The 26,817-nt window shown below is 41.8% G+C and overlaps 4 protein-coding genes across 4 annotated transcripts; 1 reads left to right on the top strand and 3 right to left on the bottom strand.

Moving 5' to 3' along the window:
- Positions 1-774: 774 nt before the first annotated feature.
- MELLADRAFT_102828 (uncharacterized protein) lies at positions 775-7,831 on the bottom strand (the record flags this gene model as incomplete). Its single annotated transcript, XM_007405684.1, has 16 exons — positions 775-1,024; positions 1,102-1,220; positions 1,289-1,384; positions 1,444-1,518; positions 1,609-1,755; positions 1,831-1,947; positions 2,048-2,158; positions 2,241-2,443; positions 2,563-2,746; positions 3,569-3,820; positions 3,971-4,156; positions 4,231-4,364; positions 4,436-4,555; positions 6,961-7,075; positions 7,153-7,679; positions 7,786-7,831. 16 exons carry the CDS (start codon positions 7,829-7,831, stop codon positions 775-777), a joined length of 2,682 nt encoding a protein of 893 aa, XP_007405746.1.
- Positions 7,832-13,706: 5,875 nt separating this feature from the next.
- Positions 13,707-14,478, top strand: MELLADRAFT_102829 (uncharacterized protein; the record flags this gene model as incomplete). The annotated part of the gene is made up of 4 exons (XM_007405528.1): positions 13,707-13,753; positions 13,843-13,972; positions 14,091-14,267; positions 14,464-14,478. 4 exons carry the CDS (start codon positions 13,707-13,709, stop codon positions 14,476-14,478), a joined length of 369 nt encoding a protein of 122 aa, XP_007405590.1.
- Positions 14,479-18,811: 4,333 nt separating this feature from the next.
- Positions 18,812-20,314, bottom strand: MELLADRAFT_102830 (uncharacterized protein; the record flags this gene model as incomplete). Its single annotated transcript, XM_007405683.1, has 5 exons — positions 18,812-18,924; positions 19,182-19,327; positions 19,458-19,513; positions 19,813-19,910; positions 20,146-20,314. 5 exons carry the CDS (start codon positions 20,312-20,314, stop codon positions 18,812-18,814), a joined length of 582 nt encoding a protein of 193 aa, XP_007405745.1.
- Positions 20,315-22,383: 2,069 nt separating this feature from the next.
- MELLADRAFT_102831 (uncharacterized protein) lies at positions 22,384-24,115 on the bottom strand (the record flags this gene model as incomplete). Its single annotated transcript, XM_007405682.1, has 5 exons — positions 22,384-22,779; positions 22,836-22,966; positions 23,475-23,602; positions 23,652-23,707; positions 23,777-24,115. The coding sequence occupies 5 exons, from the start codon at positions 24,113-24,115 to the stop codon at positions 22,384-22,386; spliced, it is 1,050 nt and encodes a 349-aa protein (XP_007405744.1).
- Between the last annotated feature and the right edge of the window lie 2,702 nt (positions 24,116-26,817).

Genomic DNA, 26,817 nt, shown 5'->3' on the forward strand with positions numbered 1-26,817 from the left:
TGGTGACGCTAGAAATGCAATCAAGAGTCAACTCTCTACACCATACAAGTGGGATATGTTTCTGATGGTGTTCAAAGATATTTTTGAAAACACAACAATCATTACCAAGAAAAGATACTTGAATAGACCACGGAGACCTTTTATTGAAAATAGGACCACTTTTAAAGATGATAAAATGCAAGGACCTTCTAGCACAAAAGTTCAACCAAGTACATCAGAAAAGAAACCTTTTAGAGCATGCCCAAACTGTGGAAGCAAAGATCCAAAACATCAGTGGAGAGGATGTACACCACCGAAGGGTTGTCACGTGAATTTCACGCGGAATACCTTTGCAGCGCGATTCCGCGTGAAAATGACGCTGAGAGTAAGTCTGTGTGATACACGCGGTGAGGAGCCATGTCACCGACGTAACGACCGACGTTTGGCACTCGCATACATCCCATCGTGGTGATGTCCCCTCCTCGTGAGTTCACGCTGAACATACAAGTGGGTTCTACACGCGCGGAGCAAACATGTCACGGACGTCACCTCGAACGTCTTGCACACGCATACGGCACAAAGTGACCATTGGTCCTCTACGTAAGCTGGCTGCGTGCGCGGCCACGTGCATTTCCATCACGCCGCCAAACGGGGGCAGCCACGTCTTTAGCTCACGCGCGCGGTAGTGGCGGTAGTGTACAGAGAGTGAAAGCGAATAGAAGAATTCATACAATTGCATGATTGGCAAGAGAAAGACAAGCAGATAATCTCCACATCAACATAAGATTCATAACATTAATCCAGGTGAGAAGGGTTTTGTTCTTCCTCCTCCACAGCCGCCTCCTCCAGACCCTGAAAACCAGACCCACTGCTCCCAACCTGATTATCATTACCCGCGGCACTTGCAAGCGCGTTATTGTTGCCTTGTCCGGCCACTAAAACCTGATCGACAAAGGGTGCTGGGAGGCCGGAAGCTTTGATTGTGGACCAAGTCCGCTGGCCAGTAAATGCCTCTCGGTCATAACGCGCAATTTGAGCAAAGTACCTACCACAGAAGGAAGTCGCTCAGTTTGTGTTCTGCCACATAGTGTGTTAGTGTGTGGTGTCGATTATACAACTTACAAAGACGCATCGCTCGCGGGCCTGGCGCGAAGGTCAGCCAGCACTTCGTCCATCAGCGTCCATTGACAGCGCTTCTTGTTTTCTGTTTGGTTGAGGTAGTAGTACACGGTGACATATCGCTACAAAATGGAAGAGGGTCAGGCACATGTTAACGCTCTCCAAGGCGATTGAGACAAACGAAGCTTACCATGAACATAATCCGTTTGACCTTAGCCCGCCCCAATTTTGCCAACGCATCAGAGTCATCCAGAGCTCGTACCTCGGGTATAAACATTCGGCCGACCTGAGGAAGCACATGTCAGTGAGTTTGACGCAGGTGTTACATCAAGAGTTTCAATTGACCTGGAGTGCCATCGATTTGGCAGCGGGTACCTTGAGTATACTTCCCTCTGGAACGCCCAGGATGTTGTGGAGGAGCTTGTTTAACGGTGTTTGCAAAACAAACAATCAGCCGCCGGCCACACTGACCGTTGATTCGTCACCTTTGTTAAAGTAGACCTGACTCACCGCGGAGCGCACCTTGCTGCGCTGATTCTTCAACGTGTCCTTGATGAATAAGTACATCGCCGTTGTAGGAATACATGCCTCACCCGCGATATAATCACCAGGGCCATGCTCATCAATATATTCGGCCTTGAGACCTTTGAGGTACTTCTGTGCGATTGTGGATTGAGTGAGTGATTATCGCCATTTCGAAGGTGAAAATGACGCCCAGAAAGGTTGACTTACAAAAGTGAGTACCTCCAAACTTTGAACCATGGTGGTGTGATCATCAGCAACAGTTTTGCTGTACGCCTGAAGGTCCGGGCGAAATATGATTTCGGCCACCACGTCTTTGAAAGCGTCCTGGTGATGGTTTTGACCGCGATAGAGAGAGAATTCAAGGTTAATGCACATTGGATTATACATCGGCGGAGGGGTATAATCCTGATGAGATTTTGCTCACCCGGATCACCTTTCCGGGTACCCACTTTGGACCAGAAAGGCCTTTTGATTCTTGACACGCAAAGACGAGGTAGGACAGCGTACCCAAATATTCTTCGCCGGGGAGTGTGTTCTGTGACCCAAAGAGCGTTTAGGTACGCATTGAGTCTTTGCAAAAAAGCCAACTACGAGAAGTAGTAGAAAAGCTGACTGACGTCGATCATCTTCTGCAAAACCTCTTGGTTCTCCTTTGTGAGTTTCAAAAGGTCAGCATACTTCTTAACACTGGCGCGTGATGCTGAGGCGCGTGACGACGCTGAGGCCGGTGGGTTTCGTTGCAGTGGTGGACGGAAGAGAGTGGCAGGAGCGGTCTGGGGGGAGTCAGCCGTAGCCGTAATCGACATCGCGCTATTTGACGCTGGAGAGAGAATGTAACGAAAAAAGAGGGTCAGAGAAACTGATTACGCCATACATGCTCCAAACCGGTATGTTCGGAGCAGGCAGGCCAAAAATAAACATGGGTTCCATGCCACTAACGTCTCAATTGAGTTGTTTCCCTTGGTTGCTGGGCGCCCAAATCGTCCTTGTCAACATTCATTTCTTCGCCAAACAGATCATCCCAATCGCTCATTGCGCCAAACGAGATCAAGGTGACTGCGTGTTCAAGGGTGTAACTGTTGAAAGAATAACGTATAGTTCCAGGATAAACGAAAGGACAATACTTTGGGGATCAGCATTAAGCAGGAGGAGGGTCAGGCGCGAAAGACTATTACCAAACAGATGGATCGCAATATAGAATCCTGAAGAAAGGCCAGGACCCCGAGGACTCGGGAGTCTTATACTATTGCAAACTTCTGTGATGGGCCATGTGCGCTATGGTAAGAAGACGCAGCAACAGTAGAGAGAAGGAATGTATATTTAGTCCGTCATTCCTCGCCTGCTTGAAATTAGGTTGCCGTAAATCTACACGTGATCAGAATGGGTATTGATGCAGGGGATCTGAACGGCGGTGATGGGTTTGTTGGGAATGAAAGATCCGTGAGGGACTTGCGGTTGAGCATTGGAGATGTCGAAAGTCGGCGAAGGGGAGCTGGGCGTGTGCCAGGGGGTTGGCCTCAGTTGCAGCGAGACAGCGGGCATGTCACCCCCTGTGACATGTCAGCTGACTCGCTGCAACTGAGCAGAAAATGAAGTTTTTCGCAACTGCAATGGACGAAGGAATGTGTCCCCAATGGCAAAGGGACCCATTCCTTCCTGACACGAGGAATGTGGGTCCTTGGGGTCTTAAAGAGCACCTAGACACTAGTGCATGGCTTTTAGTGTACTTGCGAAAGAGGTTTCTCAAAACGTGGGTCTCAGGAAGTCCGGACACTCATAATCCAGGTCAATCACGCTCCAGAAATAGGCATCATCCAACCATGTGACTCGTTATGTTTAACTACCACATTGCAAATATATGTGACACTAGAAAATAAGACACGTGCAGCGGAGGGGGGACATGAGGTGGACACCTTTGAGTCCATCAGAACTCATCCATGTCCACCAGAGGGTCATCATCCTCGGGGTGTGCTTCATCGGAACCATCCATGTCGATATCTTTTGGTGGACAACGTTTGTACCACACAGAAAGCCCTTCGGTGATGGACCCCTTCCATTCGTCGGCGGTGAGGGCAGACCACACAGCGCCGGTGACGTTTCGGTGGAATTCTGCCGAGTAATGAGCACCGGCATTTAATATGAATGAATTACAGGCCTTGTGTGTCACTTCTGGGCGTTTGTTCTTTGCTTCCAATCGCTCCAGGAAGTAACCCTTGGTGTTAGTGACCAAACAGCCGCCTCGATGGCAGTTATGCTGCACGTTGAGGACACACGTCACTTTCTACATGTGATAGCCCAAAGTCAGCGACGTTGAAATGCCCAAAGGCAACAATACTCGGGCACCTACTTGGGTGCAAATCCAAGTGTGACCTGAGGTCTCTTGAAGTTCTCTCATACCATAAAATGGGTCGAGTCCTGGTATAAGTTTGCACTTTTTCACTTGGAGAGCAACATCCATGGATCCAACCTGTTGCCAAATCGCACTGACTCTTCCAACACATATAGGCCTGGTGGGTGCCGGGTTGAAATCAACCTGAAATGGAGGTAGTTGGTTAGTCCAAAAGCGCTCATTGCAGCTTAGCGCGACCAATGTCAAAAGGGACCGACTAGAATAAATGTGCCTTCGAGCGCTTTTTGCCCGCTTTCGAGGGTGACCTGTAACGCCTTCTTCCACTTTTCATTGGGCCACTTGCTCAAGAGCTCACGTGGGGGTTCATCACTACCGGCCGTGCCTTTTGGGACTGCAAAATTCGGGAGTCAGATAAATAATCTCCCCTCGGCCTGGTTACATATATTCGAAGAAAGCACGCACATGAAACCTTGACTGTGTGCTTAGGTCCAAAAGCGCTTGGTAAGTGCTGCCCTAGCCCTTGTCGGATCACTTTCTCTTTGAACATGGCACGGAGACGGGTGGAGGCGGTTGCGCGTGTACCTAGTTTTTCATCATAGAAGGAAGATCCTGACACAAGCATACGTAACAAAGCCTCGTCGTTGAACCGGTTTGCAATATCCCTTCCAGGTGCATGGCGATTTGAATGAACCGAAGCCATGCGAGTAACTGCATTTAAAGACTCCATTTTCTCAGTTGCAAAAAGACAGGCGGGCCCAAAGCGCTCGACTGAATAGGGTAGATGTATGAGCATATGGAATTTTGGTTTATTTGTCCATTGGGCATTGAGGGCGACAAGTTGTTTCAAGAAGCGGGCGATGACAATCTTGAGGTCAGATATGTACGTTTCCTTGTTGAAAATTTTGGGTTGAAAAATATATGATGCTAAATGAGATAATGCAATCCAGCAGTGTCTGTAGTCTTTGGGTATAAAGTCAAAAAATACAAAAGCAGCGGCCTGGAGGACCACACGGAAATCTTTCCCAAGGAGGCTGTTGGCGTAATGGACCATATTCCAAGGTTGTATCGGGGCAACATTCAACCCTTCAATGGAGAAACTTTGCCACCGTCCATGGATGGTTAAGAGCTCAGCTGGTAATAATCTTGACACCACATCTCGGTATAGATATTTGGCGACTCCCAGTAGGACTACGTGTAGGGATTCCACTGGAGTGTCCAAATGACCATCAAATGCTAGGCAACCTCCTTGTCAGCCACACAGACGTGTTATGTCTTGAGAGAGAAACTACGCTCACCTGCCAGACGTAAAAATGGATTGAGCATATGTTCACCAAATTTATTTTCCACATTTTGACAATGACTTAAGATGGATGATTGGGAAATCTGTTCACCTTTGGGTTTGACCCTGTTGGACCGGTAGATCTGCTGAACCTCTTTTGCAAACGGTAAATTGAGAGAGTCGCAAGTACCGTATTGTTTTGAAAGATCATCAAAATGCTTGATGCTTTTCGGGTGTCGGGTCAGCTCCCATAATTTTTTGGTCTGCTCACTGGTGACCTTCCAGCTGCGAAAAGGAAGACTGGCCTAAGGTATTTGCAAAAGTCAGCCGTTGCAAAAGCACCGGGGATGTTGAAAGTGTCAATCGCTGCTCACCGGGAGCCAATCTTTGTCAATTCCCACAAACTTTTGAACATATGATTCAGTTTGTTTGTCGGCCCGCGACTCCACAGTTAGATCACAAATCCGACACGGAGATAGAGTCCCGGAGGGATTAGTCGTATTGGAAATCTCAGCGTGCATTGGGGAATCCCCCATGTGGCATAGAATGAAGGGTAATACTAAGACTTCTTGCTCAATGCTACAATCGTAAGCTTGAAAGCCTGTTGTGGAAGCGCAACTATCAGGTGTTTGAATCAATATCGACACATGTAAATGTTTATCAATAGACTCATAAACCGATTGCTCACTTCAATTCATCAATGAGCTGGTCTCCTTGTTCCAAAGCACTCGCAATGTTTGAAGTGCAGAGTTGGTGAATGTGAAACTCCTGATTGGTGAGGTTGGGACTCAAACCGGCCAATGTGCAGTAAAAAGACATATGCTTGTTCCACTTTTTCGAGATGTTACCAGAAGTATCATCCGAATACAACACAACCGGTACACTTCGAATGATCAAACCATGGGCCTTCACTCGCCAAGGATTGGGGAGGCCGATTCGCTTAACGCCATTTGGCGTTTTCTCTGAAAGACCAGCTTGTGATCAGGGTACGTGTTGTGTCAAATTGTAGATGTTAATTGCATTAATCTCACGTAATAATTGTGTACCTGTCGAGTCACACCACTTCAAACCATTATCCAATTGAATCCTTGAGAATGAGCATGCAAAGTGTTCGACATTGACGTCCAAAAGGTGTTCAGAATCAAACTTGGGCTCGGCAGCAACACAGAACGTGTCTCGCGCGCCAGAGACAATTGCCAAACACTTGGCTCGTACACCCAGTTGATCCTTATAAAAAAAAGACCGGGAGGACTACACGTGAATCTACCAGTTGAGCTGGTTCGTATATATAAAAGTGCTCTCCCTCGATTTCAACCATAGGGACACGCAGATTCGGTGGCAGTTCTTCACGCCATTTCTTGGATTGCAAAAATCGGTCGACAGTGACTTCTTTGTCGCTCTCCGGCAGAAAGACCATGTAGGGACATACTTCAGGATTGGATAACTCCTGGGAAAAAAAATTGACACATGAGCAGTGCGAGGAGGACCAAGAGGTAAAACCATGACTGACCTGTGATATGATGTTGGTTACCGAACGAGTAAAACATGGATTTCCCAGCGGACTGGTTCTCTCCAAGACCCTCAGGCCTAATCGGGCCTTGAGGTCTGTTCGAATTGCTTTGATGTGACCTATAAGTAATCCAAACATGTATGACGCTTAGCTCAAGTTGTTTGAACATGATGACTACGAGCGCGTGCATTGACTGACCAAGGTCGGGTAGAAAGACGTCTAGGATGTTTCTCAGGATAGTGCGTATACGTGTATATTCTGCAGTGGACATTAGGTTACGCCCCGTGCCCAACATCATCATCGCGGCAGCATGCTTGGAGTGGAGTGTAAACAGACAGGAAGTGAGCGATGTCGCCGGATGTTGGAGTGAGTCAGACAGAAGAGACAAACCTCTTTCTTTCGAAGAGGGTACCAGGGTAGCCAAGCGTCCGTGAGCGCTCTTTGTTCATCCTCGGGAAGGGGTGCGGTGGAGGATGTGTCTGAATTGGAAGTGCCATCAAGGAGGTCGTGTAGGTCCACACTGGAATCTGATTCGGGGAAGTCCACATCTTTTGGAGGGGAGGAGCCGTAGAGGGAATCAAGCTCATCGGATGACCCGTTGGGCTCATCCAATAGGTCGTGGGTGTGGGTAGCTTCGATGCCGTCGTCGAATATGCCGATGCCGGGAAGCCCGGCATCGGCATCTTCATGGACAGTGGCAGAAGGATCTGCGCCTCTGTTGGCCAAGGTGCCATGAGAGGCGCGGGAGGCTAAACCTGGAGGAGGCACAGTGACTGATCGGCTTTCCAGCTCCACGCGGACTCGGTCGATGTGAGTCTTTAATTTGCTGTGCTTGGTTATGTCAGCGAATGTTCGACCAGTACAGAGCTTGCAAGTCCATTGTCCCATATTCCCCCCCGAGGTACACTGCACAAAGTCTATGGGCATGAAACAAAAATTAGGGTCGGAATTGGTCATTGAAATGATCAATTGACAAGAACATTGTGATCGGGACAACGGTGCCCCGTAAAAGAAAAGCCTCACATTCAACCGAACGTGCTTGAGCCGGTGTTACGAAGCAAAAAGACATTATGATGGTATGGCCGTGTGGGGTCAAGAGTGTGAAATGATTGGGGTCAAGAGGAAATGCACACAATAAAGATAGCAAATGGGGCAAGCAATGCGGAAGTGGGACAGAGAGGTCTAAATAGCCGTCTTGGGAGGGCGAACATGAATGGCATGGTTGAACATGCCTTCCGACACGTCTGTTCTGAGTTTTCCCAATGACCTCTCATGCATCGGAGTGATCTTGCCCTGGAAGTGTTTGAAGGGCAAGATTGGTTGGTCACGTGGACACTATCGCAAGATAGTGTGTCTGTGACGCGTGTGTGGGCATTTTGGGAGCTTCGTGGAATCAGCGTATGATCGCCGTGCGCTTGCGTTACGTCCTAATCATCTCAGCTTCCTGTGGTGACTATGGTGCGGCGTTTGGTGCTGTGGAATATTGGTGGAACTCACGTGGACAACCTGTTGCGATGTTGATACGTTACTTAAACGGGAAGACTTACGTGTAGGGTGCGGGTCTGAAAAGCCCCCTGATCTCACGTACATTTGCCCAAATAGGCTTTGGTGGTGTAAGGATAAGAAGATAAATATGATTGAAGAAGACACGGGAGAGAGTGATAATATGAATGATGAATTTGACTTTCACGGAGGACAACTCTCAGGAGATTCGAGTTCAGACAGTGACACTGCACAGATGTAGTATTTTTCGGCTATGCAAAATGATTAGAATTAATGTCAAAAATGATTAAAAATGCTATGTTAATGCATAAAAATGCACCATTAATGCACCATTAATGAAAAAAAATGCAGCATCAATGCAGAAAAATGCAGTGTTAATGCACATGAAGAATGAATGCAGAATTCCACCTTTTTCAATGAATGATGAATTTGACTTTCACGGAGGACAACTCTCAGGAGATTCGAGTTCAGACAGTGAAGGAGAAAATCACCAAAATCAACAGCAACAGAATGTCTGCATGATTGATATTCATGAAGATAACGAGAAAGACATCAATATATTGCAAGCTGAAGCAGATGTACCTCATTCATGGCAAGATGACATGCAGATGGGGAATACAATTGATGCAAGATTATTGAAATCCAAACCAGCAGATGGAATGGCACATACACTAGGACATCACGCAATGGCTCGAGCATTAGTAAATAATTGTAAAGTACCAATGCTACTAGATAGCGGAGCATCATGCTCAATTGTAGGAAAACATTTTTTATCTGAAATAGTACCAGACTGGCAAGAAAAAATCATGCCCAGTAGTCATGTAAAATTCTCTGGAGTTGGTAGTAAACTTCATGCTTTAGGCGTAATCAGCTTACCTGTGATATTCCCACATGTTAAGCAATCAATCAGAATAAATGCTGAATTTGTGGTAATGGAGAATGCAAACAATAAATACTTCATCTTAGGAGCAGAAAACTTGAGCCAATATGGATTTGATATATTTCATAGTAAAGAAAGATATTTCACCATTGGTAATAATAACAAAAGTATCAAATTTGCCTTGATGCAACATAAAGAGATTTTGTCAATTAAACCTGATATTTCAGAAGAAACTTCAATAACTGAAGATGCAGGAAAACTTCGAGAAAAAATATTGGAAGCGGATTTTGGACCCAATCTTACTCACAGTCAGAAAGAAGATATAATTCAAATGGTAATTAAATACAAAGACCAATTTGGTTTGGGAGAACAACCTCTAGGAGTTATTAAGAACCATCCGGTGAAGATAGAACTCACAATAGAAAAACCTTACCCTCCCATCCTAAGGAAAGGTGCATATCCAGCTAGCCCAAGGAGCAGAAAAGAAATAGAAAAACATATTGAAGAACTACTTAGTATGGGCGTAATACGAAAAGTAGGTAGTGATGAAGAAGTTGATATAACTTCACCTGTTCTAATAGCATGGCACAATGACAAATCTAGGCTTTGCGGAGATTTTCGTGCTCTAGATCAGTACACCAAGCCTGATAGATATTCCTTGCCAAGAATAGATCAATCCTTGACTAACCTTTTTAATGCAAAACATATTACTCTAATGGATATAATGAACGGATTCCACCAGAACATCGTGGAAATATGTAGCAGGAAATTCCTCAGAATCATTTGTCATTTGGGAATTTTTGAATATATAAGAATGCCTTTTGGAATCAAAAATGCTCCAGCTTTCTTCCAAAGGATGATGGATACAGAATTTTCAAAAGAATTGAGGGAAGGATGGCTTAAAGTATATATTGATGATATCATAGTTTTTCACACTACGTGGAAAGAACATCTAGAAGCAATGGAAAAAGTATTGCTAAAAGCCAAAGCCATGGGGATGACCATATCTTTAAAGAAATGCCATTTTGGTTTTGAAGAATGTAAAGCCCTAGGCCACCGTGTATCAGGACTCTGGGTAGCAGTAGACCAAAACTCTGTAGCAGCAATACTACAAAAACCTTGTCCAAAAGATAAACAAGAGTTGAGTTCATTTTTAGGATTTACAAGCTACTACCGAGCTCACATTCCAAACTTTGGAATCATTACTTGTAGCCTCTACAAACTTTATGCTAAAGGTGTAGTTTTTGAAATGACAAAGGAAAGAATTGACGCAGTGAATAAGATAAAACAAATACTTACAACAGCACCAATCTTGTTTCACCCAGACTTTGAGAAACCTTTTAAACTTTATGTTGACGCATCAATTGAAGGATTAGGAGCAGCACTCCACCAAACACAAATAATTGACGGAAAACCAAAAGAAGGACCAATTGTCTTTATATCTAGAAAATTGACAGACACTGAAAGTAGATATTCTTCACCCCAACTAGAAGCTTTAGCACTAGTTTGGGCATTAGAAAAATTACACTACTACCTTGATGGTAGCTACTTTGAAGTAATTACAGATTGTACCGGAGTGAGATCTCTAACAAATCTCAAATCTCCAAGTAGACACATGTTGAGATGGATGATGGCAATACAAGAGTATAAACCATTCATGACAATTACACACAGACCAGGAAAATTCCATAACAATGCTGATGGACTGAGTAGAATGGCGTTGCCAAATGATTCCAGTAATCCAGCATGGGAACCGGAAGAGATGGAAAGAGACATTCCAGTGATGGGAATTAGTTTATGTGAATTATCTGAAGAATTTTTTGATGAAGTAAAAACCAGTTATGAAAAAAATAGTAACACAGCTAAACTTACCAGGATACTGTCTGCACGTAATACTGATTTGAAGCTGTCAAGCACTCTTGAGCAACCTTGGAAAGACGGATTAGCTCAAGGAAAAATTTCACTTGAATCTGACCTCATATACTTTAGAGAAAAGCATACAGCGGTTTTAGTAATAATAGCTACTGAACACATTCAACAAACATTGCACGTATGTCATGATGAATTTATGTCAGGACACCTATCAGAAGACAGGACAGTAGACAGAATCAAAAACACAGCTTGGTGGCCAAACTGGAGACAAGATGTTGAGGAATATGTAAATACTTGTGAAAGATGTCAGAAAGCAAATGAAGCCACAGGGAAAAGATTTGGGTTACTTCAAAGAATAGAAGAACCAACTTACGCATGGGAAGTCATTAACATGGATTTTGTTACTGGTCTTCCGCCATCATTAATCAATAATTACAACTGTGTACTGGTTATTGTGGACAGATTTTCAAAAAGAACAAGATTCTTGCCATGCTACAAAGAGGCAACAGCAATGGACATTGCACTACTTTTCTGGGAAAGAATAATAAGTGATGTAGGATTGCCACGAATTATTATCAGTGACAGAGACCCAAAATTTACTTCTGAATTTTGGAAAAGTCTACACACACTTATTGGAACAACTTTAGCTCTTTCCACTGCTTACCATCCACAGACTGATGGTCTCAGTGAAAGGAATATTAGTACCTTAACTGAAATCATCAGAAGGTATTGTACTGAGGGACTCTGTTACACAGATAAAGATGGACATACACATGACTGGCATACATTACTACCAGCTTTGGAATTAGCATATAACAGCAGCATACATAGCACAACAGGAAAGAAGCCTTTCGAAGTGGAAAGAGGCTATTGTCCTAGATTACCAAAAGACCAAATTAAGAATAAGAATGTTGAATTTCATTCAACTTCTCTAAGTTTCTTTGATATGCTGGGTAAAGCAAGAGCTTGAGCAGCTCAGTGTATTGAAGATTCTGTGACTTATAATCAAGAGAGGTGGAATAAAACTCATAAAGAACCTAAATTTGTAGTAGGAGAACAAGTTCTACTCTCCACCACAAACTTTACTAATCTGCAAGGACCTAAGAAACTTCAAGACCAATTTGTTGGACCATTTGTAATATTAAAATTCCATGGAAGCAATGCTGTAGAAGTAGCATTGACAGAGGAATTTGGGAGAAAACATCCGGTATTTCCAATATCATTAATAAAGAAGTTTCACGCTTCTGACAAGAGCAAATTCCCCGACAGAGAAATACCCAAGAATACTCCTATCAGGTTTGATACTGAAGGAGAAAAGATTTTTTCGCATATAATAAAACAAAGAGATACGCAAGTTAATGGTAAATCTACTACACTCTACCTTGTGAGATATAAGAATAGGAGTGCAGACGAAGATGAATGGCTACCAGCAGATAAAGTACCCAATAACAAAACTACCTTGCGAGAATTCAGAGCCCAAAAAAGAGCTCATAAACCTTCTGAAAAGAAGTAATGACCTCCTTTGAGGGTGGGGAATGTCAGCCCTGGGTACATATGTATGTACCCAAAGACTAACTTGTAACATAGACAACCACCTTTAGACAACTAATTACATGTACATACAGCTTATAAAACACATGTAACATGTAATAAAATACATATAAACATTAATTACATATACAAGTCCATGTAAAATCATATGTAATATGTAATAAAACATTATTTACACCTCATAACTCAGTGTCAAGAGTTAAAATGCTTATACTACATAATATACATAACAGGCATATGTAATTATGTAGCATTAGTGATAACCATAACTAATAGTACTAATTAAACACTAAACCACAGTAGTGATATAAGCAAATATCACCACAGTTAGGTTTGGAGAGAAGAGTATATAAAGCTCTTCTCTCTCAGCCTTCAGAGATTTCCTCCCTAAGAAATATTTACCCACTACTTTTAAAGAACAATTAAAGTTCAATTGAAGTACACATCAAAAGTCTTATATATAAATAAGACTAGTGATAAGCTTCATCAACTTTAATCAGCTTCCTGATTAAAAGTAGGTAATACAATCTTCATTCCTCTCTGGATCCTCTACTTCCCCCAAGTAGAAATCAAATTAGGTTGGTGACCTCAAATCAACCCAAGGCTAGTGACCTACATACAAGCACTTTGGTTGGTGACCATAAGAACAACCCCAGGTTGGTGACCATAAGAACAACCAGTGTGGTGATCTAGACCTCACTCTTCAACCTGTCAACTAGAAGTTTGAAGGAAAACCTTGGATCCAGTTTTCAATTATAATTAATTATAATTATATTTAATAAATCTCCTTTTAAGGAGTCATTTAACTGTAGTCTGTCTGGATTTATCCAAACAGACCAGTCCCCCTTTCATTTTCTCTATCTTTCATACATTTCCTTTGTAATTACATTATAAGTGAAATATAAAAGATAGATATTCAAACAATAACCACCATCTAGTACCCACTTAGTGAGCATTGAGTCCTCTTTAGAGCACCCAACCCTCACACAAGAAGAACAATTTGTGAACAAAATGTAAGAATGAAATTAATAACCCCTCAAAAAGTAATGTCTTTAAATACACCACAACTGATGAATGTGTTTTTTGTGTTTTGTTTTATTTTAGCGTACTGCAGTAGCAGAAGTTCAAAGGTTAGAAAATGAGATTAATAGATTATCAACTTGAATTGCAACATCACCCGAAAAAGTGAAATCCCCATCGAATCATTACAAAAAACATTGAGTTCAGAATTAAGTGCGATTAGCTCAATCTAATTCACATAATTTGGAATCTAGAATTAAATCAATAGATAAATATCAAAAAGATTTGGTTCAGTGTATCAAATTAGCAGATGAATGGGAAATTGAAACGATTATGATTGAAGGAGTTAAAAAACATTTGAATGCCCTTGATGAAGAGTATGAAGTTTAAATGGTGGAATTAAATGAAATTGAAAAAAAACATCTGTAGGTTTCTTAACCACACACAAAAACCTCATTCTAATTTACTAAAACTGACTATGATTTTGATTTGATTTTTTCAGCAAGCACAAAGAAGAACCGAAGTCATGCAAGACACGATCTCAAGAGTTCATTCAGGTATAGATAACAAAAGAAAAACAGGCATCAAAAGACAAAATAAAACACAAGAGAAAGAGTTGGAGGAAATGAGTTTACAAATTGAATTTGAAAAAGAATCACAATTAATCACAAATGAAAAGGTGAGGTTGATTTTGGAAGATAAAGATTTGGCTGAAGATTATATTAGGCATATGAAGAAGGGTCAGGCTTCTTATGAGACGCTTAGATCTGAACTTTATAAGTTTCTTTTACTTTCCTTTACTTTCCTTTACTTCCATTTTTTGTCAAGAGGTTTTTTTCAACTTGTTTTGTTTTGTTTTCTTTCTGTGACTTTAGTACATTATTGTATGAAACATACAACTGCACTTGCAGCTGTACAAACTAAACTTCCAAATATTGCAGATGGTAATAATATGGATGGTAACCCAAGGGAGTAAAACAAAAACTATTTATGTTACATACTACTTTCTTTTTCATCTTTTTTTAATTGTATTTTGACGTTGTCATTTTGTGTGTGATTTTGTGTATATGAGATATTTGTATTGGGACGAGACAGATGAAGCGCAGACTAGATAAACTACTGTTAGTGAAAAGATCTACCGTAACAATGTAACTTGTGGAATTGCATAAAGAGAGAAAAATATCTATCTAGATAAACTAGTGTTAGTGAAAAGTGTAGAGCGGAAGACAGACTAGAAGAACTAGTATTAGTTTAAAGCTTCAACAGAAACAAACAATTGTGACAAAGGAAAAGCTAAAAAATCTAGTAGGTGAAACATGACTTAACAAGAGTATACCCTGAGCTGGCGGCGGTGTACCCCAGTCCATTAGAGCATCCGCAATTGTTGCACTGAGTTGGTGGAATAGCTAAGTATTTAACCTAAAGATTTCAAAATTTACACAATGGTGCAAAATTAAGAAATCTTTAGTTATGTTTGCGACAAAAAATCTCCAGGCTGGGACAAATTTATCCCAGCCTAGCTCTTGCAATAGCTAACCTCCGTGCCCTCAAAAACACAACTGCCCTTCATCCACGCACCTTGTACACATCACCCATCACCCACAATCAACTTCCACCTTTCCTACACATCACCCTTTCACCCACCATCAACTTCATCAACGCAGATGGCTCAACAACCACCCGATTCCACTTCAAGGACTGCTACCATCAAGAAGCGTGGTGAAAATTTTGTGCCAGCTGAAGATGAACAGTTGGCGATCTCATGGGTCGCTATCAACAAGAATTGAACGTCCTGTTGGTCAGAAAAAAGCCAAACGTCAACGTGAAGAACACAAAATCAAAATCAAACGCACCAATGAACTTAAGTGCGCAACTGACATCCAGGAGCGAAAAGCAGTGGTGATGGAGAAAGGACATGTGCTAGCTGAGTGTGCTCTCAAACTTGAGGAATAGGCTAAGAAAATCGAGGGAGAGGCTAAGAGGAGCCAGGTGTATGCTGAGGATATGAACATGTTGATGACTTCAGCTGATAAGTGTCCTGATGATGAATCAAGGGAGCTCCTCAAACTGATGAAAGCAAGGTTATTGAAGAAGTATAGGGATGAAGCTCAGGGATAGTTAGTTGTATATTGATGATTTGTAACTTTCATTTCAAAGTAGCTTATTCACATTCTCAAACAAATAGGAAACAAAACATGAGATGAAATCTTTTTATTTTTCTTTTTCATTAGATTATGAACAATTAGGAACAAAGAAATTAGGAAATATGGAATGATTTTATGGTTTTATTCTTTTCTTTAATTTCTTTTGTATGATTTATTTCTTGATGATTGTATCTAAATTCTGATACTTGATCTGAGAAGGAAACATGAAATTGAGATGCCTTTGTATTAATTTGTATTAACCTTGCAAACTAAACATGTACCCCACCTCTTTTCATCCACATGGATATCTTCAAAGCTTCCACTAATTGCAAGTGGAGATCTCGATTTCTCAGCTCAGCCATCATGTCATAGTATCGAGCAAGAGTATAGCCAATTTGTGGATCGAGGCAATTTGGATGTACCTCAACATCATGTTGTGATTGATAATCAATGGTGATTTGATCCTTTTTGCTCTGATCTTTGACTACCATGTCGTGGATAATAATGCAACATAGGATGATCTTTGTCATATCTAATACATCCCAAAGCCAACATGGTTCTGCTAGTATGTGCCATCGTGCTTGAAGAACTCCAAAAGCACGCTCAATATCCTTTTGGAGTGCCTCCTGAAGGTTTGAGAACAATCTGCTGGCTTCATCAGTCAGATTATGGATGGACTTGATGAGGACTGGCCATGGGGGGTAGATCCCATCCGCCAGGTAATATTCTTGAGTGTAGTTGTGTCCGTTGACCATGAAATGAACCTGGTCTTTGGAACCTGTTCATTTCAAAACATTCAAACAAAAGAAAAAAAATTATTATCAAACTGGATTTATTTGTACAAAAGAGAACCTTGTACCATTAACAAAATTATCAAACAATGGGCTGTTTTGTAAAACATTGATATCATTGAGCGCCCCTGGTGTGCCAAAAAAAGCATGCCATATACGGAGGTTTTTTGAAGCAACTGCCTCAAGAACCACCAATGTGTACTTCTCCTTCCCTTTGTACTGACCTGCCCACACTTGAGGACAGTTCTTCCAATACCAGTGCATTCCATCAATACTGCCTTTACATCCAGGGAATCCTCGTAACTCATTCTCTTTGAATATAATATCAAGTTCATCGGGGTTTGGAGGTTGTAAATACTCTTTGCCATATATTTCAATTATATCATTCACAAATTTTTTCATAGATTCTAGAGCTGTACTTTCTCCAATCTTGAGGTACTCATCAACTGCATCACCGGGAACTCCATAGGCTAGTTGTTGTAGCGCAGCCGTCATCTTCTGGAAGGTTGAAAGTCCGAGTCTTTTACAGCAATCCTATTTATGTAGATAATCAGCATCATCAACTTCAGATACATAAACATAGAGACCTCACTCAACATTTTGTACCCAATAGATGTTGTGCTCCTGTAGGTCAGCAGCCATCTTGCTAAAAAGCTCAGGACTCATCTGAAACCTTCTCTCAAAGTAAGCTCAAGGGTATAGCGGTGAGTCTTGAAAGTAGTCGCGTCGTAGACTTTGGTCTGCAGCAATCCGGTCACAGTCAATGACCGTGCGTGTGTTGATTTTGTAGGTTTGTTCAGGTTGAAGGAAGAAAGAGAAGATCAACTTGTCATATTTGTCATCTTCTTCTTCTTGGATGAGTCTCAATTGACGTTGAATATTGGCTTTTGCATCCATGTTTCAAAAAAATTGCAAAAAAAAAATTGCAAAAACAAATTGCAGATGACACCAAAGATAAAGAGAGTTTAGCTCTAGCACACTTCAAAGCCATTGTGGAACCAGGCTTTGAAGTGTGGGGTAACTGTTACCTAATACACCGTTAGCTCCAACGACTGTGGGAATTGGCATTATATTACTTGGCTCCGGCTAATTTTCTCTAACTTTTAGTTAACTAACGCCAAATCTACCGCAAACGATTGCGGATGCTCTTAGACGGGAGTGGAACTGGTTGCCAGTGCAAGAGGCAGCCCGAGGCCTCGATACAGGAATTGAGAAACGGGGCACAGACTCGGGCATGAAGAAGGGTGGTACTACACAAGAAGAAAGTTAAAACTTTTTTAACTACCTTTCTTGCCACCCAATCCTCCATCTACCTCTAGCCTGCAACCTCACTCCAGAGAGTTGATTTCACAACTCTTCTATTCGCTACTTTTCTTTTTCTTTTTTTCATAAAATAAAATTAACAAGAATGGTACATGAAATTAACAGAAAATTTTTCACATTATACAAAAACTTTCATTCTCAATTAGCAGCCAAACAAGCTAAAGGAAGAAAAGAAGCACAAGCGGAAAAGGAGAGAATCCAAGCGGAACAGAGGGCATTACAAGCAGCATCTAGAGGAATCACTACCAATCAAATGCAGCAGAAACAAAACAAAAATTATATAGAGGAGGACTAGCATATTCCGCGGCGGGCGCCGCCTCAACAAACTTCACTTGTGACTGTCACAGCTTTCTCAAAATCCTCATTTTACTATCCAGTTTATACCTCATCTTCACATCTTTTGTTTTCTTGCAATTCCTCATCTCTTGTGTGTATTAAATTATTAGTTTGAGCCATCTTCCCTATCAATATTAGACTTGTAGTATAAGTTTATATGACAATTGTTCTTGTTTTGCTCATGCCCCATGATTCCCTTGCAAAAGGAATTCACAAAACACTGGTCTGCTAAACTTCATTTAAGTCAAATCATCAAATCTTGAAAAGAATGTTATACAACAGCCATGTGAAGTACTAAAAGCTTGACTGACTCAAGATCCATATATGAAGCTTCAGTCAGATAACCCACTTGACTCAATGGAAATTCAAGGCTTTGGTCTCATGCAACTCTACAAACACCATTTTATAACTTTCAGAAGTTATAGATTTGTTCAACAAATTTCACCAACCCTGGTGAAGACCCCATCAAGTCAGTAAATTCAATTTGAATGTAACTGGGTCAGCTCCCTCAAATAATGCATTGGTACAACATATCACACAAACTATTTGTTGAAGCTATATCCCATCAAGTTACATGATCATGTAATCCTATGGAGTTTGTTTCCTCTAAAACCAAACCTTCACAAACGTCAATGAATTAAGATCGTAGGATTAGCACCAAACACTTTGTATTTTTTACATCTAATCACTTCTTCATCTGAAACCTTGATCCAATTAATCTCTTCAACCCTTCTAACAGTGACTTAATGACCAGATGTATGATTTTCAAAATGAACAACTACTGGAACTAATTGATAACTTTAATTTGATTCTTTGGATTGTGTCTTAAAATCGAGTTTTCTGTTCTACAATTTGATTCATATGTGGCAGTAAATCCATTCATGATCAGGATCCCAGTAAAATTCACTTCACAATTGTTTTTGAAGATCTGGCCTTCCCTATAATAGGAAGACTAGCCATTTGGGGGCGGCGGGCGCCGCTCTCAGCCAGAATACATACCACATTTTGACAAACAAGCTCTACACATTGGGCAAAGCACAACATTAAATGTGTTGCACACAACCTCTACCATATGTAAAACTTCTGTTCTAGAATGAGCAAAAAGAGCCTCCAACAAAGTTTTCAAAATTGAAGGACATGGCATACTGTGCAAGGATGTGTTTCAAAACAAAATAGAAAAACAACCAGTGGCGCAAACAAAGTCTAACATGCTTAAAAGGGAGCAAACATCATTTTTTCACAAATCACAAACAGAAACTAAAAAGCCATAAGAACCAGACAGCAAAAGCAGCAATATTGTCTTTTGAGGCCAGAGAGGTTTGAAACCAAGACTGTGGACAAGTCCACAAAACAATTAGAGATGCAAGAAAACAAAGGTATGGTAGCCATAATCTGAAAAATATAATTACAAAAACAATCCAGCACATTTGAAGAAGAGATCAATTCTGAATGTGTGAATAAATGGCCTACTCATATGAATGATCTGCATTTTGGCTTTGCTTTATGGTGGATACTCAAATTGAACAACAAAAAATATATAAATAAAACAGGTTGTGGAAAATGAAAGAGATTCACATTGGTTGATATCCAGTGTTTGGCTAAGAACTGAGCTGGTATGGATTTGATGTACCTGGAATGATAGCTTTCTGGGATGACTGATGATCCATTTAAAATTATTATTGGATGCTACTGCTAAAACAAGCCCAGTATGAGGTAAATGTTTATAACCTGGGGCAGGATGAAGGCCATGAGGAAATCTAAATGAATCAAAAGTTAGACCTCGGGTTTCTTTCAAAATGCCCTTAAATTTCTTATGTATGGAGTGAAAGTGTGATTTTACTGATGATATTCTGAATAAACTTCACTTGAAGTTGGATTTGTAACCCCATTAAGCCTTTCAAGTGATGATCTTGAGCTTTTTGGGTCCAATATTGTCTTTTTTGGGAGTTCTCCTCGGACTTACTTGGGTCAATTGATTTGTTCATGGCATATAACTTGGAGAGATCTTCTTCCATTTGGACTAATAATGAGTTAAGACAGATTGGGTTGAAATCCAAGATCTTAGCCTTAGAGGGACCAAATTGGGGTGATGTATCCCATCCTGATTCTTGTATCACTCGGTTGCTATCCATGTAGTTCTCTTTTAGCTTGTCATTGAGAGAATTGTAATACTCCGTAGTGTCTAAAAATGCAATAATTGGAATGTTCAATCAATTGAGGCATTCCAAGTCCAATGACATTGAGTGAGAAAAATTAACATAACTGGTGATTTCATCTTGATGATCCTCTTGATGAAATCTCCTTATAAGTTACACGCTCATAAGTAGAAGGACCATTATTAGGACCAACTTCTTGAGCAATTTCAGGTGGTTGACTCCCACTTGGGCCGGATTTAAAGAATCAACAAATACCTGTCTCAGCTATGAGAAGATTCCCTGCAACCCAGTATTTGTAGTACTTTTCAGAGGCTAAGACTGCCCTCTTTGACCAATCTTGATAATGTCAAGTTGGCATAATTGGATAGATCAACTTGGTCAAGGATGTGAATATTGGGAGTTGAGATTGTATTAGGTAATATATTTGATTTCTGTTTGAAATATTCACATATTTGTTTGATCTGTGCATGATCCAAAGAGTGAAACCTGTGGGTACCAACAACAGTCAATGAGAACTGTTAGTACAAAAATACAACAGGAATCAGAGATAGTTGTATAGATCTGCTGAAGTTCACAAGATGATGACCTTGATAAATACCTGAAATGTTACGAGTCAATTGAAATTGTTTGCCTCTGATCAATCCAACAGCAATGAAGAAGGAATACCACTTAAATAAACAACACAAAAGGTGAAACTAAAGTAACTTGATTGAACCCAATTCACAGTTACATGTACATCCCCTGGAACACTCCACTGGGTACAACATGAGGGTCAGGTAAATAACAGCTACTATGTTTACCTTCCTGCATGGTATCTCAGGCTGTGGGCGTGGTGCAAATAATGCGCCTTTGGCGCCCCGCTAATCAACAAAATGTGGGTTGGCGCGCCTTTTCGAGAATTACGCCAAATTGTAGGATTTCCATGTCCTGTCACCAATATTGAAGACTTGGACACTCGCTGTGAGCTCTTATGACAGCTTTTCTCACCTTAAAAAGGCAATTTTGCCGTAGTACATGGCTCTAGCAAAACACACATAGAACAAATAACAATATCAAAGCGACTTTTTGGCTTTCGACGATTTTTTTTGTAAGAAAACACGCCTCGGCACGCCTAAAAAAATACTACCGCGCCCACAACCTGAATGGTATCTGATAATTTCAAGACATGAACTTGATCAAGATCACCAGATAGGTTCAAACTAAAAAGTGAATATTTGATATGATTCAAAGGTTCACTTGAAAGAATGTATGATAAATGATGATTTATGATCTTAGGATCTTTGAGAGGATCAAGGACAGGTCATTAAAACGTAAAAGGGATGACCATTAGAGAGAGATACGATTCAAGAGTTGGTCAAGTTGAGATTGGGCCTCTGTGGAAAGCAATTCCTATGATCTTGTCTTAATCTCACATCATCTTTTTATTACATCACAGATCAAGTGGCGGGAAAAAAAGAATCACTCTTCATCAATTTATCAAGGCACCAAGACTCAGGCCAAGACTCAGGAAAGACAGTTCATAACCATTTGAATTGTCACTATGTGTATCTTTTTTCTAAATTGAATTCTCAAGGAACACAAATACATATGAAAGTAAAACAACACAGAAAATTATATGTACACATATTAGTATAAGATCACATTAGTATGTACGAGGTATTGGGCGGCTCCGCCGCCCCTCGGTCACCTGGACCTGGTCGTGTCCGTAGTATTAGAGTCTTGGTAACCCCACCCGCCACTGGTATTTGCACACCATTGTGCTCCGCATACCGGCACTGCTCCATTGAGTCCAATTGTCTTACAGAGATCAACGTCGTATGTACATGATGTCAAGGCTTGCTCTACTACATCAGGCTGAAGGTAAACAATCCACTTCCAGGACCTTTACAATCCACCTGCGTCGCTGCCCTTCCATACTCACGACCTTGCCCATGCATGTCATTACTTCCCCCACTGCCATACCCCATCCCGCCTTGCGGCCTAAATCTTTCCCGTCGTATATGTAATACACCTTGAACTCCCTGAAAACCAAATTCTACAGACGCTTATATCAGCAATGGCATTGGACTCGTCAAATATAATTCGTCACGTACTGCCATGTCCCATTCCCTATGCATTAAGACCGCGACCCTCCACTCATCCCCATAGGCGTCCGTGCAGACTGGGTTGCCTTGCAGCACCAGGCCACGTCCCGAGACGGTCAAGCCTTCCAAGCCCGGAAGTATTGCTTGGCATTCGCTCGACATACCGTCCAAGACCATCCTCGCGCAAAGGTCTTCGCCACCCTGCACAACTACTCCACGCAACTTGCAACGCCCTTCCAGAAGGACCGATTCCCCGCTAGCGTCTTCGACCAGAACAATTGGTTCCACAGATCCACGCGTTCGTCCCAAATCAATTAAGGTGTCGTATTCCATTCTACGCGGGCCGTCATAACGTTGCTGAAGGAACTCAATCATGTTAGCAACAGGGGAGTTATGCAGTTGGCACGGCTTACCACGCCTACCACGTTCAAATCGCCAGACCATCTCAATGGCAGCCTTTCGTACGACCCTACACCTGATGACCGAGTGACGCTTTGCATTTCTGTTTCAGCCTTACGTGTGCTAAGACTTGATTCAAGCTTGACTGATCGAAAATTTACGATTTAATTGGATTGAGAAGTAGCAAAAATTGACAGATTGTCACTCAGCCATGACCCTTGGTTCCCTTTAAATGTGCTAACCTCACGTCGGCAAAAATTGACAACGAACGATCACTCAATCCCAAATTCATGACCCAACCAGGCCAATCATCAAATCCGCCCGCATCAAGCCTGCAGCACCTTCCGCTTGGCAGACCAGCCTTTCCTTCCAAGCCTTAATAAACGGGGTAGCTTTCTATCGCTCTCACGATCTAGCTGGCTAGTCAGTGACAGCCAAGAAGCAACCATCTCGTCACAGCAAATACCAGCCACCTTTCCATGACGCACAGTACGTTCCCTTTCACATGGATCAATCAATGTTTTAACCTTGCTTTCTTAACCGATCCGGTATTTCCTTCCATTCAGCCGTTTGCCGCCCCAATCAGCTAATGCTGTCATTTGGTGAGGACAGAGCAAAAGGCACCACATCGATTATCGATCAGTTGTTCCTACGGGCCATCACCCAGTCATGTTGGACGTGGTATAAAGTCTTCCGTGTAGACATGATTTTACGTCCGTCACCTACAAACACCTTACCATTACACCTTGGAACCAATATTATATCAACGACTTCAAAGCACCTGTATCCAATTTCCCATGCCAGGACCTGCCCCATCCACCGTGAGTTACTTCAACTCCCCCTTCAGATTACCCTTCTGACGATCCGTACCAGTCTCACTCCCGCGCTGTATTTGCAGATCTCCGATGTGAACATCGTGCGGTAGTCCTCACGATATCGACACAAACCAACCCACCGTGTTTGTTATCGCAGCGAACATATGTTTCTCATAACAAAACTTTCCAAATATGGATAGAGTTTCAACGGAGAGGCCCCCCACTTGTCTCACTCGTTCGGAACCCCTTATGTGCATCTGAGCACCCACTACTGTAAGCGTTTCTCTTGCTTCGTCCCCTGCCCTAATCGTTTGCGAAGAATTCAAGCAGCTAATTCGAACTTCCACACTTGCTACGCAGTCACTGCCAGATCGCGTGAACCAGTGCGAATCATTCACACCGCCTGGCCATGTCTGGGACATCTCCCAACTATTACATCGAGATTCTTGAAGACTACTTCCCCTTTGTCTCTGTGTCATGTTGAATCGTATGCGCTTGCTACCAAATGTAATGTTCTCACTGCCTTACAACATTAAATTCCCGCGGACATGCCTTCATACCTTCGTAATGAGACACCATCTGTGTATATTTCATTGCATGCAATACAAGCCTGAAAAGCCAGTTATTCATCACGGACCGCAATGACCAAGCGCACTTAGTCCAAATTCATTTCGCAACAGGCCAGTACACTTTTTGAAGCCTACTGATCCCGACTGTTCATACCCCTGGATAGTACTAAATCACCGCTAGGCATACATGTCAGGGCATCATGTACTACAGGTCTAAAGGGTTACGGAACACAACGTGATTCTCGACAAAAAACGTTCCATAGACAGACGGTCGATTTGCTCCTCGGTGATAATCCTCGCTATGATCTCATAATTACGGACTACTCCGTTATTATCTGGACAGTTGAACGCAACACCACAAAACGTATCTGGAAACATCTGATGTTAGGCTATGAAGGGAACCACTAGAGGACTGAATTACTCACTATCGACTTCTACACTTTCGTCAGGATCCTCTATCTTTGTCAGGATGCAGACTTGTGCTCCTTCGCTAGGTGGCACAACACGGTAGGCCATTAGATTACCATACAGTCACCGATACAATATGATCACCTATACAAATCCACCAATACAAAAACTCAAACCTAATTACAAATTTAGCTGTATCATCATTGTATCACTCAACTTAGTTCATACTGATCGCCACTCCGCGCGCGCCTCTTTTTCCTCATCAGTCCACTGAGGAAAATTAGGCGTGTGAGTTCTTTTCTCTAACATTATATTCAACTCAATCATATCAACCTTATTCATCAATTGCTCTTATTTCTATTACCTCCTTTTGTATAGATTGAATCTTGTCCCTCTCACCTTTAATAGGTGTGTAGTATTGTTGTCCTTGGTGTTCAGAACCAGAAGGACTTAGCCCGTTTACTGGCTTTTACCAGGTCTGTTGTTTAAGTTATGATTAATGATAATATCAGTCCACTGAGGAAAATTAGGCATTGAATCTTGTCCCTCTCACCTTTAATAGGTGTGTAGTATTGTTGTCCTTGGTGTTCAGAACCAGAAGGACTTAGCCCGTTTACTGGCTTTTACCAGGTGTGTAGTATTGTTGTCCTTGGTGTTCAGAACCAGAAGGACTTAGCCCGTTTACTGGCTTTTACCAGGTGTCGAGTTCCTTGAATTCTCTCATGGTAGCGAGAGTGAACTCGACTTTTATTTAACTTATGTCATCGCCTCCCAGCGCTTCATCTCCCGTGAACTCCAATATCGATCCTGACGAGACTACCGAATCTGATCCTCCTTCAAGCTCTGCCGAATCCTCCACTTCTGATCATACTATCAGTGCTCCGTCCAATCCTGCTCATACCGATCATCTAAATAGAACTTCTGTCAATATGAGTCAACCTAGCCATCCAACCACTCAAAAGGAATTTGCCATCGCGTTAAACTTGAGCTTAAGCAAAATACCAACCACTGTACTTTTAGGCAATAGGAATTACACCCGATGGGCCATGGGTATCAAAAGATCTCTTAGACCCTTATGTTTAGATCAGTATCTGACAACTCAACGTAAATCTGAAGACATGTCTGATGAAGAACATTTAGCGAATAAGGAATGTCTCACGAACTTCCTTCTTAATCGCATGGAATCGTCAACTTCAGCTTATGTCGAGTCTAAATTACAAGTCAAAACTGGTGGAGAAGTTGACCTAGAGTATGAACCCTCAAAACTCTGGACAATTGTTAGAAACAACAAAGCCCCGACGTCAGAAGCAGCTCAATTTCAATTAGATAACGACTTAGATGATTTACGCCAAGATAATCGTACAACCCTTGAATCACATCTAGATACGTTTAGAGAAATGAAAGACGAGTTGATGCTAGCAGGAGGTGAACTTACTGATGGTCAATTAGCTAGAAGACTTATTAAATCCATCCATCCTGATAATCAAATCCTGTTATCGAACGTGTTTGATATGGTTAAACCATTAACATATGACGGCGTAGAGCAATACATCTTGTTGAAGGAGAAGGAGATTAGAAACTTACCTCAATTCGCCAATTTATACAAAAATCAATCGTTCCGACCTGGAGCTCATGCAATTAATCGGACCAACAATCGTGGTAACTATAATAATCAACACACTCGACCTAAGTGTACTCCCGACCGATGTGTATGTAAATATGGTAAAGACGATTGTTTTGAAAATCCGAAGAATAAGGATAAGAAGACCAAATGGCAACAAGAATTGATCAGTAAAGGAAGATGGAGAGGACCGGTACCTAGTCACTTACAATCAGGCAACCCATCGAAGACTTTTCAGCATCGTCATACATCAGCCAACGTAGAACAACCATCATCAGAAGACCCAGGCATCAACGAATTGACCGAAGCTATGAATTCGATGAGCGTGACAACCAATACGGACCAGCCTACTGTGTTTCATACGGACTATTTCTGCAGCAACAAAGCCGTACAAGCCAAGATCCCTAGTAACTCTTTTGGTCTTGCGGACACCGGTTCATCTCACCACATGTTCAACAACCTGAAACATTTTGATCAAAGCTCTCTAATCCCCAATCCTGAACCCGATAAAAGATTAAATTTAGCTGGAGGAAATGAAACGCTCGCTATTGAAAAAATCGGCACAGCTTACCTACTTGATAAT

The sequence above is a fragment of the Melampsora larici-populina genome (genome assembly GCF_000204055.1).
Source record: "Melampsora larici-populina 98AG31 unplaced genomic scaffold MELLAscaffold_4, whole genome shotgun sequence".
Taxonomy (NCBI): Eukaryota; Fungi; Basidiomycota; class Pucciniomycetes; order Pucciniales; family Melampsoraceae; genus Melampsora; species Melampsora laricis-populina.